The sequence below is a fragment of the Coffea eugenioides genome, chromosome 6 (genome assembly GCF_003713205.1).
Source record: "Coffea eugenioides isolate CCC68of chromosome 6, Ceug_1.0, whole genome shotgun sequence".
In the NCBI taxonomy this organism is placed as follows: Eukaryota; Viridiplantae; Streptophyta; class Magnoliopsida; order Gentianales; family Rubiaceae; genus Coffea; species Coffea eugenioides.
The window spans coordinates 25,383,132-25,397,124 of record NC_040040.1 but is presented as its reverse complement, the minus strand read 5'-3'; the positions used below and the strand labels follow the sequence as shown (position 1 = coordinate 25,397,124).

Genomic DNA, 13,993 nt, shown 5'->3' with positions numbered 1-13,993 from the left:
AAATTCATTGTTGATTCCAGTGTAGTATATGGATGAACCATCATGAACTCGTGTATAAGTTAAGAACACAGATGGGAGTGTTTTTCAAAAATTAGTTTTTCAAATACAATAAAAATTTTTAAAAAGTACTCTAAAAATTAGTTTAAATTTTTTTAAAATTTTAAAAAATATCTCAAAATACATTTTAAAAATTTTTCTACTCTTAAATATCCCAAAATATTTTCTAAAAATATTCCAAAATATACTCTAAAAACTCTGCTATAGCAAAATTTTTCAAAAACACCTCAAAAAACAGCTAATCCAAATGGGAGTCAAGTATTTATACCTGCCTACAAAAGGGAGGGTGGGGGGAAGGGAGGGGTTGGATAGTTTAGGGGGAGAGAGTGTAAGTTAAAGGTTTCGAATTCGAATCCTTCCACTTATGTTAAAAAAAAAAAAAACCTGCCTCCAGAAGAGGTGTAAGGTTTGATATTGATGATTATCTATTATTTCCTAACCATAAACTTCCTTCTTCCTCCTGTTTGATACCATATGCATCACGGACATGTACCTACAGGAATGAAATCACTTACAAGGGTAATAGGGACCTACTCGGCTTTTTTTAAATTCTTTAATTCTCTTCTATTCTTTCTTGTCTAATTCTATAGATCAAAACACTTCCTTCTTACAGCACAATTATACATCTAATTTATATCAAAATGTAAAAAACTATTTGACTGCGAGTTGGAGGCATTTGGACAAATATATTCAATTATTTCACATTTTAACTTCATTTTTTCCTTTTGCATTCTTTTGTGGAATGAGATCTAGCAATTGTAGGGCTAACAAATTGGGCAGAAGCATATTTTGCTCCACTAGATTGTTTTGAATTCGTTGTTTTTGAGGCAAAAGGCAACTTCAATATTCTTTTGTCCGATAAGAATAACAATCGTGGGGGTAACAAATTGGCTAGAAGCATTCTTTGCTTCATGAGATTATTATTGAGTTTGTTCTTTTTGAGGATTGCGATTCTTTACTTGTACCATTAAAGTAGTTATGGGCCATCATTCCTTCACAAAGTAAAAGTGACAAGGAAAAGATAGAAGTCATGATTACATTCCAAAGGCCATAGGACAGAATGTTATAGCTACAGAGCAAAAATGGGATTCCAACTTTCGGTTACACTACAAAGTATCTTCTCTCTATATAGCAAAGGATTTTCTATTGTACAAGTCTATGTTACACTCATGTTATACCTCAGGTTGGTGTAAGTTGTTGAATATTTGGTGTGTCTTTCCACTGGGTTAGTGCATATCAAGACTAGCATCAAATATTGTAAGACTTACACCAATAAAATACAATTTTTGTGTAAGCCTCGTGTACACTAACTTGGTTAAAAAAATACACCAGATATTGAACAATTTACGCTGACCAAAGAGTGTAACAGGTAAGTATATAATAGAAGATCTTTTGCCTTCTCTCCCCTGTAAAAGTTTGTTAATTCTCGTTATAGTTTCTCAACTATTTAATAAAAATTATGTTAGGTAATAAAACATCTAAGTCAACTACTATATTATTAATGAATAATTGAGTCTTGATGAGGATCTGAATTTGGATTGTAAAAAGTCAAACCCTGACCAAACCTATAATTCTCATATAGAGTTTGAGGATGAATATGGTTTCGGTTTAAATTTAAGACCCAAAAAAAGGGATTGGTTGAATTGGGTTTGTGTAAGATAGATTTATTGACATGCCTAACATATCTAAACTATACTTAAACAAATTTTTCCTTGAGGGTTGGACAAAAGAGGTTTGGGACAGGCGAAGTTGTGGTTTCATCCAATTTTGTACTATTATCATATTTACTATATTATTAGGTGTATGGTCATATTATATTTATTTGTAAAATAGTAGGTATGTAATATATATGACTAAAATATTTTACGTATATTCTATACAACAAGTTTGATGCAAGATGGAATGAAAAATTTTAGTTTGAGGGAGCGAAATATATATGCATATAAACTTTTGAATCAACCTAACATATTTTTTGAAAATTTTTGGTTGAGGTAAGCAAATAGCTTAAAATGCACAGGAGTTTTTCAAAATTTTCAAAATTTTAAGGGAAAAAAAATGAATATCAAGAACTTAAGAAAGGAAAAAGGGGGAGAAGATGGTCCTTCATGCCCTTCCATAGTTCCGTCCTTGGATTGATGTAAATTTAATATTGTAGTGACAACAAGTAGGCAAGACCAGACATAATATAACGGTACCTTCTCCAGATTCAAACAAGTGTACTTGTATATATGTGTACATGACGAATGCAAGAGGGGTAGGGAGGCATAGTTGTTATGATAGCGATTCGGATAATAGGATCGTACGATTTTACGATCCGGATCAAGGCTAACGATCCAAATCGTAAGTAGGATCGAAAATTAGTCTTAAATTAACAAGATCAATAGGATCATGATTCTGATCGTAGAATTGTACATAGGATCGTACGATTCTGCGATCCTGATACGATCCTACTATTTTTAATAAATTAAGTAACAATTTTAGTATTTTGAACATATCTTTGTGTAGAAAAGTCAAAATTGAGTGCCGTTTATTGCATTGTAAACTATATTCAAAGTGCTTTAAATCCATATAAATAACTAACCCCAATTCTAAACCTAGAAAATTTATTTTTATTTTAGTACTTTGACTCATATAATTCACTAAAGTGAATAGATGATCTCTGTCATAGGTTATCACGTGGAGCTAGTGTTTTATGGTTTTATGATAATAAATTAATATGGTTTAGAGTCTTTAGAAATGAATTAATACTTTTGCTAATTCTAAGTGGATAAGTGGTGGGTTATAAATTTGACCCCAAAGTACACATTTTTTAGCACAAAATTCTATTCTCAAAATTTTCTTTAATTATTTGTTTATTGCATACCAATTTTTCTATCAATTAAAATATATTTGAAACATTTTATTATATATGTAATATTTAATTATCCTATTATATAAAAATGATGTAATAATCAATCACTAAATCATAGTTAACTAAATGTATCGTGTTTAACTATTTTATTAATAAGATGATTTATACACATATAAAGTCAAATTTTCCATGTATATTGTTCCATAATTCAATTTGGATTTACAACAAGAAAGAATAAGTTGTTTAGTTTAATCAAAATACATTTTGAATATATTATAAGTAGTCCCAAATTTCTCTATATTTTTCAAATTGTCAGAAATACTTTATATAGCACAATTTTAACCTTATAATTATATTGATTGCACATGAATTACATTATTTGTCACTATATTTATGAATTGCAAACTTAAAAATTATAAATATGACAATTTATTACATTTTTTGTAGGATCTACCGATTCTACGATCCGATCTTGCCAACCCATAAATGATTCTAGATAGGATCCCGATTTTGAAAACCTTGGGCGCAAGTGCCCTCTTAAGATTTTAGAAATTCTTTTATATCCCTTAAAAAATTTATTGATATTTCACATATATCCTTGTAAAAATTAGATTTTTCCCTCCCAAGATTTTAAAGTCCTTTTATACTCCCTTAACATACTAAAAGTTTTCACTTGTATCAATGTAAGTACCCAAATTTTTTTGTACAAAAGTATAAGAGTGCCCCTTAAGCAAATATATTTATAAATTTTGCCACCCAAATTCCAAGCTTTGGCTCCTCCCGTGTATGTGTGTACATATTAGACATAAATATATTGAACAATGAACATAACAAGTTAGATCTTGTTTTTCACATGTTAAAGCGAAGTTCACCTTTTGCATCTTCAATATTCTTTCGTGAAATGAGATCGAGTCATCGATGGGCTAACGAATTTCCAGAAGCACTCTTTATTATACCATAATTGTTTTGAATTTTGCTTTTTCAGGCTTTGATTCTTGACTTGTCCGCATAATATTACTCGTCCAAGTGTGTAACTTTATTTCCTTTAGAACAGTAAAAGTGACGGGGAAAGAATAAAAGTGATGGTTATCATTCTAAGGGGTATGGTATAGTGTAATAACTACTCATCAAAAATGGGATTTCCATTTCCAGCTGCATTAGCAAGGTATCAAATCCATTCCCTATAAATTTGCCTTGATGTTGATTGTAGTTTCTCAACTTTCCCACTCATGAATTCTTTGTTCCTCATTTTACCTATTCACGACTTCACTTATATCTCTTAGCAATTCTCTGTTGAGATCATCATCCTGGTTTTCAATCAATCCAACAAAAAGAGGTATGTACTTATATTTTTTAATCTCTCTTTCGGTTCAACACCTAAGTATGTTTTTTTTTGTGGTTGTATAACCACAAATCATAATCATAATTCTGCATAATTTGTCATAATGTCCATGCATTGTTTAAGTAGAAGTACGAGAACAAGAAAACACGGCTATGGCCTTCTTCTACCACCAGGATTAAATGGTAAGTTTTCCAACTAAGTATTAATTTTAGCTGTAAAGGTAATAAGTTTTGTTATGATGGTGGTAAGACATAACATTATAACCAAAAAAGTACTATGTTTATAACTAATGATAGTTTACTTAACTACACCCACCGCTTACATAACAAAATTAAACAAATATTGTTCTACTCCAAACCAATGATGCCGATTATAATAAAAAATAAAAATACCCACATTGATCCATAAAACAATAATAACCAACAAGTACATGAGTTGTTATAACGCATATCTAATTGATGAGCTATGAGAAGATCCAGATAAGAATATGAGTAAAGTAAATAATAATAATAATAATAACTCACAAGCATATGTATACCGACCTATAATATAATAATAACCAACAAGTACATGCATTGTTATGAATCTAATTGATCAACTAGCCATGACAAGCTCCTTGGATAAGAATATGAATAGGGGGAAACATATATATAATTCATATGTTAGTATTCACACGAGGTCAACTTTCAAGTGCTTGCTTTCGGACTTTTTAATAATTTGAAAGAGTTATTTTAATCTTTTATGGAACAATGAACTACTTGGTACATAGACATTTTAGTAAATTCATTTTTTGACCCTATGTGTAGGAAAAAAAAAAACAAAGTGCTGATAGCTATTAACAATACATGTTAAGCCCTTGAGATGATTTCTTTTAAATTTGGTAAATAATTAAGAAGGCCACTAAATTTCTAAATTCCTATAAACGAATTTTATCCTCAAATATAGTGGGCCCTTTTTATAGTGATTTCTTGACTTCACTCCCTTGTATCTCCTTCTTCCTTCGACTCTCCCTTCAATGTCATTGATCTGCTTTTCATCATTCTCTGCATTATTGATTGTAACTTCTATATTAAGTGTCCAAAAAATCTATGCTTTACCATTGTTTTGAAACTGGGGTTGAACTGGTTGGTTTAATCAATCGGACTGCGAATCAGCCATGATTTTGATTTGGTTCATACTTTGAATTGATTGGATTTAAGAACTGGTAAGAACTGTGCGAACCATTCATATTAGAATGAACCATTGAACCAGGTTTTTTGTTTCTGGCTATGAAATTGAAAAAAATAAAAATAAAAAAGAATAAGTTCTCCTTAACCATAAAGACTAATCACTAATTGTCATACCCACTCACTTTCTTCTCGGTTTTTGTCTTTTTATCAAGTTTTCATCTCTATTTTCTAGTTTCCCAACTTCCACCAGGCTTCAAATTTTATTTTTAAAACAAAACTGCAATCTTTAATTCTAAAAGATATGGTTTAAAGTTTAAACTCACAATGTTGGATACCCAAAGATGTTTAAGTTCAAGTTCTTTGAAAATATTAAAATTTTTATCAAATAAAGTCTTAAATTAGTCTATTGGATATCTTATTCTATGCACATATATTTATGTAATTTATTTTAAAAAAATAAATTCTAAAAGATATGGTTTAAAGTTTAAACTCACAATGTTGGATACCCAAAGATGTTTAAGTTCAAGTTCTTTGAAAATATTAAAATTTTTATCAAATAAAGTCTTAAATTAGTCTATTGGATATCTTATTCTATGCACATATATTTATGTAATTTATTTTAAAAAAAATCAGTGAATCGGGGTTAAACTGTGACCTGAATACATAGCCGGTTCAATTAAAGGCCGGAGTTTCAAAACACTGGTCTTTACATTCCATTCGATTCGTGATGTCTACTTTGTTATTCTTCAATTGGTATGCTTATTGTGCTTGGTTTGTCACGGCATGAATAATATCTTCAAGTAAGATTTTAGTGTTTTTTCATTAAAAATATGTTTTTTTAGCTACTGTGCTAATTCTGTACTTCATATTTTGCCTTTCGTTTTTCACGTTTAATTTTTGCATGCAATCTACTACTACATATTTTTGTATGCTAATAATATATTGGAAGGAATTATTAGGTATATGAGGAGCTGATTTTGGCTTTGCGTAGTTTAGGATTTAAGTTTTGTTTGTGAACAAAAACTTGGACAATTGAGGGTGAATAAATAAAGGAAATTTGGAGAAATTGCACTTGCAATTTCTGGAGTTTACATGGGGTTGAAGCTTTTAAAAAGACAAAAGGACTTACTACAAAAATCACTATTATCTCATAATTATTTTAAAAAACTATATAATGTACCAAATACCTATGCCTATATATAACAATACTTTACGTAAGTACAAGGATCATATGCCTCCAAAATCTTCTAAATTTGATGATAGTCACCGCGAGAATTGTGCATTCAAATTTTCCTATCTAACTCATTCGAAAATAATGTGTTCCAAGAAGTTGAAGCAATTGTGTTCCAGAAAGTTGGATGCACCAAATCTTAAGAAAGTTGAAATAGTAGAGAGTGAAGCCATCCTTGTGGATTTAAAGGTACACATATCCTAATTCTTTTAATTTCAACTTTTAATTTTGTGTCTCACTTCACAATACTTTAGTTTCCCAAGACTTGAGATATTAATTATCTCTGAGTATGTATTTCACAGGAAGCAGAGATAATCTTTTTGAGGCATTCAATTCTATGATTGGTACAAAAAGAAGAGGCAAGTAGAGTTGTCTGGATGTTAAGGTACACAAACGTCATAGGCTTGCAAACTCTATTGTTCTGTTTCTTTTAGCTTAATCTCGTATATCTTTACTTTTATTTTTCTTTTGGGAAGATAGATGGTGATTTTAATTTTCAATATGTATTATGTATACTTTTTATTGATATGGACGAATTAGTGCTATACTCGCATGACAATTGAATTTGGTTTGACTTGCTCAAATGATTAGGACCCGAATAGGTTTTTATCTAATATAAATACCTTTTAAAAAAAATTTTTTTGTTTACTTAAGTGAAGCGTTCGAAGTTGAGATCGCTCACTTACACTTTTTTCCTCTGATCTAATAGACACACTTAAGTATACTCACTTTCAATCAACTTTAGTGTGATTAACATTTGTGCTATCTTCAAATTTTCTATATTTAAAGCATAAGGAGGGGATTTGGTATTAAATTTCATGTCATCTCTTAGATTTTCAATTTTACCCTTACAAAAGTAAAGATTTACTAAAGATAACTACTTTAAGTTTAGTAAGTTTTAATAACTTCCACTTCTAGTAACTTCTATTTTTTTGGTTTGTTTGCCTATAAAAAATCAAAACTTCTTTTTTTATTTGTCAACAAAAAATTCAAATAACTTCTATTGGTTTTAACAAAAACAACTAATTTTTATCGTAATTTGTACACCCATAGGATGTGCTTTTCTCACTAATACAAATAAAAGTAAAGTTTCTTGAGTAGTCTTTTGATTTGTGATATACATTGATGAAGAACTTATTCATTGTTTTACGAAACGTCGCTAGAATTGATTGGTGGTTTCTACAATGTACACGTTTTAATTTGATTAAATTTTGATTAAAAGAAGTCATTGTTCATTTTTTTTCCCTTCAAACAAAGAAGTCAATTAGACTTCCATGTCTAATCTCCCTTTGGGATTTCTAAATTCTACAGTTGTAATGGTTCTACTAGTAGTAGTTTTCCGATTTGACGTTTTCGGTCATTGCCTTATGTCAAGTCAAGGATTTTCTTATCTTCAGATTCCAAAATTTCTGAATTGTTTCATGTTCAGCATAATTTTTATTAACATCAAAATTATCATGAATTAATAATGATTACTCATCGGACTTGAAATGATTGCAAGTTATTTCAAATTTAAACATGTAGAGAAAATATACAAAGGTTTTGAGACTTTTCGTCTATTTGAATTTAATAATCCTGCTAAAGCAATGTATATGTCTTTTGAGTTTTCTTTCATAAACATTGACATACTTTATAGAGACTAGCATACTTGGTTAAAGCGGAATGTTTTGTCCCCAAGATTGTATATTGACGATATTTCATCAATTGTTGGACATATGAAAACTTATATTTTTTGTCAAACAAGTGAAAATGTAATATATTTCTGCACGAAACTGTACCTCTTGTATTTTCCAAAATAGTTCTAAAAAAAAAAAATCTAAACCAATATATGCGAATATATTTGTTGGTGAGAACAGTTTATAAGCTATGTAAACAATTCATTAAATTCACTTCAATGCCTAACATTTTTTTCCTTCTTTGTACCTCTACTGTTACGAAATTATTATTACCTTATTTATGTATCCATGAATCTTTTTCATATTTTTCATGCAATTTATTAGATTCCTTTCTCTATATCTTTCAAATAACACAATAATAGAAATTTGAACAGAATTTTGCTATAATGGCCATCCAAGATATTGCCCTTTCAATTGTGGGAAAAATTGTAGAGAAGTGTGTCGATCCAATTTTGCGCCAATTTCAGTACTTAATTTTCTACAAAAGCAACGTTCAAACTCTGAGCGATGACATCAAAATACTTGAGCTAAAGGAAGTTGAGGTGCAACAATTGGTACGTCAAGCAAAAGACAATGCTGAAGAAATTAAACCAACTGTTGTCGATTGGCTGAAACGAGTTGAGGATGTCAAGAAAGATGCACACACTATTTCTGAGGCTATGGAGACTGCTAAGGTGAATTGCTTGAATATTGTCAGGCTTCCGAATTTGAAGTCATGCTATTTGCTAGGCCGACGTGCGGCGAAAAGAAAGAGTGCTCTTGAAAAGCTTTTAGGAGAGGGGAATTTTGATAAAGTTGGAAGCATTGCTCCATTAGGCAAAATGGGTTTTAGTGAATCAACCCCATCCTTAGAGGAAGGCTTAGTTTCTAGGATGTCAACAAAGAAGGAAGTGATGGAAGCTTTAAAGCAGGAGAAAACTAGCCTAATGGCGATTTGTGGTATGGGCGGTGTAGGCAAGACTACTCTAGTCAAACAAATTGCTGACCAGGTTAAGTTCGAGAAATTATTTGATGAAGTCACCATGGCAACTGTGTCTCAAAGTCCAGACATGAGAAATGTCCAAGATCAACTTGCTGAGCAGTTAAGGCTGAAGATAACAGAGCAAACTGATCGTGTCAGAGCTGAAAGATTGTATACGAGACTAACTGGTCATGACAAGAGAATTCTTGTTATATTGGATGACATTTGGAAAGAAGTTGATCTTAAGAGTCTAGGAATTCCCGTCAAAGGTGAATGCAAGAGCTTAAAAGTTATATTGACATCTCGATCCTCAGATGCTTGTCGGGACATGGGAGCTGAAATTTTTGAGGTGAATGTCTTGCCTAAAGAAGAAGCATGGCATCTTTTTAAAGAGGTTGCAGAAATTTCTGATGATTCTGCTTTGAGTGGTGTTGCAAAGCAGGTTGCAGAGGAATGCAAAGGTCTACCTCTTGCAATCGTTGTTGTTGCCAAGGCATTAAAGAGCAATCATACTCCAGAATCCTGGGATCGTGCCCTTCGGCAACTAAGAAAGGACAGAATGGGAAACCTAAGAGGTGTTCAAGATCTGGTATTTTTAAGAATTGAGTGGAGCTATAATCATTTGGGAACCGCTGAAGCTAAGCACCTACTTTTGCTTTGTAGTTTGTTTCCAGAGGATTCTAGTATTCCGATTGAATGCTTGGTTAGGAATGTAAAAGGGCTACAATTGTTCCAGGATATAGAGAATTTGAGAGATGCAAGAGACAAAGTAGACTTGCTAGTTGATGAGTTAAAAAACACCTATTTGTTGCTAAATGATGCTGAAGAAGAAGACTCGGTAAAACTGCACGATGTCGTGCGAGATGTGTGCTTGTCAATTGCATCAAAAAACGAGCATGAGTTTTTAGTGAGCAATTCTGGAGTGGGAGAAAAGAATTCTTACACGGCAATTTCACTAATATCGCAAGATTCCAATCATGATCTACTTCCATTTTGCAAGGAATATCCAAGGCTTAGGCTGTTGCGCTTGGTATTCCGATTTCGGAAATTGAACCTATCAAAAGATTCTTTTGTAAGAATGGAAGCTCTCAGGGTCATAGAATTACACCGCTCGCAAATTGAATTTCCACTATCATGGCCTGGCCAAATGCTAAGGAGCCTTCGAACACTGTGTCTGGATTATTGTGTGTTGGGCACTGGAATGTCGTCAATGCTTGGACACATGATGCAGTTGGAAACTTTAAGCCTCTTTCAATCCAAAATTCTGGATGATCGGTTTCCAGCTGAAATCGGTCAGCTGAGTAATTTAAAGTTGTTGGATTTGAGGGTTGAAAGTAGCCTCCATCCCTTGCCTAGTGGTATATTGTCAAGCTTGAAGAAACTAGAAGAATTGTATTTGGGATCCGGTGATCATTTGCGGCTAGGGAGAGATAAAGAAGAGGAAATAGGATGCCTTAAAGAGATCTCATCAATCTCTAACCTTGCATGTCTCCAAATTATTTTATATGACCTTAACCTCTTACTTCTATCTTTGCAAGAATTTGATACTCAGAAGTTGTCAAGATTTCACATTGCAGTAGCTAATTACGAAGAAGCAATAGAATATCTCAACAAAAACTATCAATTTCGGAAAAGTTTCGGGCTTTATTTGTCAGATTGTGATGATGTAGGGTTGAAACAAGTGTTTGATCCTAATGTTACTAGCATTGTTAAGAGAACTGAGAATCTCACTTTGGATCTTCCTATACAATCATGCTTGAGGAATCTTGTACCTGACTTGGGTGAAAATGGATTTATCAATTTGAAAAAGCTTGATCTACATTGGGGACACTATGAATGCCTTGTTGATTCTACTGACAACCTTGTTGCTCGACATGTTTTTGAAAATTTGGTGTCCATGGAGTTACAAGTTTTGGAGTTGAAAGAAATATGTAAGGGATTTCTTCCACCTGGGTGCTTCAATCAACTTCAAGAGGTGAAACTTTATTGTGTAAGTGCTTTAGAGTACTTGTGGAAGGGATCAGTCGAACCTCCATCGCTTTGCAACCTCAGATCTATTGTTGTAAGCAGTTGTGATCAAATTACTACTCTCTTCTCACAATCAACACCGAAATGTCTAGTGAAACTCCAAAACATAGATGTAGTTAATTGTGAAAATTTGGAGAGAATTGTTTTGAGGGAGGAAAGCCTGACGGAGGAAGTGTTTGAACTACCCCAACTCAACACGTTAACCTTGCGCAGGACAAACTTTATTGGTTTTGGCTCTGAAGATGATCAAGATGTGGCTTTTTTTGACCAGGTCTCTCTTCTCTCTCTCTTTTAATTTGTGTAATTATATGACATACTTAATACAGTTGAATTTAGGTGAACACCGAAAACACACTCAAGCCCTTTCTTTCACAATATGTTAATTATATTTTCAAAATTAATGTTTCATCAGTTATATATTCTAGGCCTTCAATGAGTTTGCAAAAAAAAAAAAGAAAAGAAAAGAAATGAAAAGAAAAAAGGCTGTTTGGTGTAGAATCTCTTTGTGCTAATAATTAAAAGTCCAATGATGATGAATAAAAATAGGGTAATAAGAATCTCGAGTGACGTGTTAGCATGTCTATCACGTCATCAAGCATAACAAATAGATTGCTAGCAGCTGGATGGATCCGAACACTACTGTAACTGCATGTTGCATTTCGCAATCAACATTACGGGGCTAAGTTTGCCAAATTTTTCAGGTTTCACTCCCCCGCCTGGAAGTACTACATATTACTAATCCCGGTGATGTCCCTGAACAACTAATAGGAGGGAAAATGCCTAGTGGGTCCCTCCACAACTTGAAATCCGTGCAGCTAGACGGATGTGACTCTATCCGATGCATTGCCAAAGGTGATACGGTCACATTATTACAAAACTTGCAAGCACTTCGCACGAGATCTTGTAGTGGGATGGAATCCCTTGTTGACTTTGAGGGTCTAAAAATTCGTAATACGCTATCAAAAAAGGGACTCGAAATTCTCCCCAAACTTGAGTCGCTGGACTTGGATTTCTGTCCAAGATTAACCCACATTTGGAGTAATTTTCCTGAAGGGGTTCGAGTATTCCAAAACTTGAGAAGTCTAGATGTGAGAAACTGTCCTTTAAACTGTTTGTTTCATCCTCCTAGTGTGGCCACCATGCTCATAAGTCTTGAGGAACTAGAAGTTCATTGGTGCTTGAAAATGTGTGAAGTTATAGGTGAGGAAGATGAAGAGGTCTGCCAAGAAGATAATGCTCGGCATCATGATGTTGGAAAACGTAGAGAAATTGCACCGGGAAGAACTAGCAAGGAGTTCGTGTTTCCTAGATTAAGTTTTTTGCGGTTGGATTGCCTTAACAATATTCGAAGCTTTGGTGGTAGTCATCGGGACGATTATGAGTTTAAATTTCCCCTACTCACGACATTGATCATAAGTTATTGCCCAAAGTTGAAGAAATTCTGTTCTGGAAATTTGGATGCACCGTTGCTTAAGAAAGTTCAAACAACGCCGAATGACATAAAGAATTTTGAAGCTCCCGTGGATTTAAAGGTACTAATATCCTAACTCTATTTTCAACCAACCCTTTTAATTTTGTTTCACTTCAATAGACTTATTTCCCTAAGAGTTGAGAATGTATATTTTAAATAATTATTGCTGAGCATATTATTTTTTACAGGATCGAGAGATTTGTCCTTATTATTGACACGATTATCTGCATATTAAGGTACGTGCCTTTCTATATGCTTACAAACTTTATCTTTTCCCTTTCTTTATAATTACAAGCTGCAGTATGCATTCTTTTGATTTATATGAATGAATCAATGAATGGTGTTACATGATTGTGGAATATCATTGATTAAAAACTTATATGAACTCTCACGGAATTTTCCATTTGGATGTTAAGGTAAAGACCTTTCTATATGTTACAAACTTTACGTTTTTCCATTTCTTCTAATTTTGTCTTTACTTTTTTTTTCATTTTTTTGAGGTGAATGGAAGTTATAATTACAAGTTGCAGTCTGTATGCTTTTGATCTTCTATTAATCAATCAGATTCTACTCTCGTGTAGTATTATGCACTGATTCTTACTGTTTGTGAACTATACTTCTATACTGAGTTTGTATTGTTGGTTTTCTCATCAACTCTTTTTTTTTTCATCCAAATATTACTATTTCAGAGTAAAAACTAAGATGTTAAATCCTAATTTTGTTTTGGTTTTGCTTATATTTCTTTCGGTGTATGCATTTTTATGAATTATTCTCCTTTTCATTTTTGTGAAAATAGTTTCCACTAAAAATAATAATAATTTCCACTGTGAAAAATTGCAGCCTTTATATTTCAGCTTTCAAAGCTACAATCAATTCAAAGATATAAAATTGAATATTCCATGTAGGAATCAGGGGAAAAAATCCTGGGTAGCGAAAGCAAAAAATAAACTAGAGCTACACGAGTCTGATGTCAAATTGATGTGGGAATTCCAATGTATTATACCATCTATATTTGTTTTGGATGTTATGACAGAGTTGTAATATTCATGCCTCTGTTTTCTTTCACAGAATGTTGTGGGAACCATCAAGTTCATCGAATAATGTGGTCTAGTTACCATAGCATAGATGGCGATCTTAACAGGATTAATACAATAAGTGTGGAACTTATATATAAGTATTATGTGCCCACTTTTGTCATTGATTTTCA

At 32.5% G+C, this 13,993-nt stretch overlaps 2 protein-coding genes and 1 long non-coding RNA gene across 3 annotated transcripts; all 3 read left to right on the top strand.

Moving 5' to 3' along the window:
- The first annotated feature begins 4,152 nt into the window (after positions 1-4,152).
- Positions 4,153-6,832, top strand: LOC113773181. The gene is made up of 3 exons (XR_003468763.1): positions 4,153-4,244; positions 4,377-4,432; positions 6,747-6,832. It is a non-coding gene; the product is annotated as an uncharacterized LOC113773181 (long non-coding RNA).
- A 1,880-nt stretch (positions 6,833-8,712) lies between these two features.
- LOC113773945 (disease resistance protein At4g27190-like) lies at positions 8,713-11,610 on the top strand. Its single transcript, XM_027318536.1, has one exon. It carries the CDS (start codon positions 8,713-8,715, stop codon positions 11,608-11,610), a length of 2,898 nt encoding a protein of 965 aa, XP_027174337.1.
- A 461-nt stretch (positions 11,611-12,071) lies between these two features.
- On the top strand, positions 12,072-13,918 carry LOC113772802. The gene is made up of 3 exons (XM_027317279.1): positions 12,072-12,847; positions 12,975-13,022; positions 13,855-13,918. The coding sequence occupies exons 1-2, from the start codon at positions 12,092-12,094 to the stop codon at positions 12,999-13,001; spliced, it is 783 nt and encodes a 260-aa protein (XP_027173080.1). The 5' UTR covers positions 12,072-12,091; the 3' UTR covers positions 13,002-13,022; positions 13,855-13,918.
- The last annotated feature ends 75 nt before the right edge of the window (positions 13,919-13,993 follow it).

Excerpts from the sequence above, each read along its gene's own strand:
- LOC113773945 (XM_027318536.1), top strand. The coding sequence starts at position 8,713 with ATGGCCATCCAAGATATTGCCCTTTCAATTGTGGGAAAAATTGTAGAG.
- LOC113772802 (XM_027317279.1), top strand. The coding sequence starts at position 12,092 with ATGCCTAGTGGGTCCCTCCACAACTTGAAATCCGTGCAGCTAGACGGA. Across the intron at positions 12,848-12,974 it reads AAGCTCCCGTGGATTTAAAG|GATCGAGAGATTTGTCCTTA; the intron begins GTACTAATATCC and ends TATTTTTTACAG.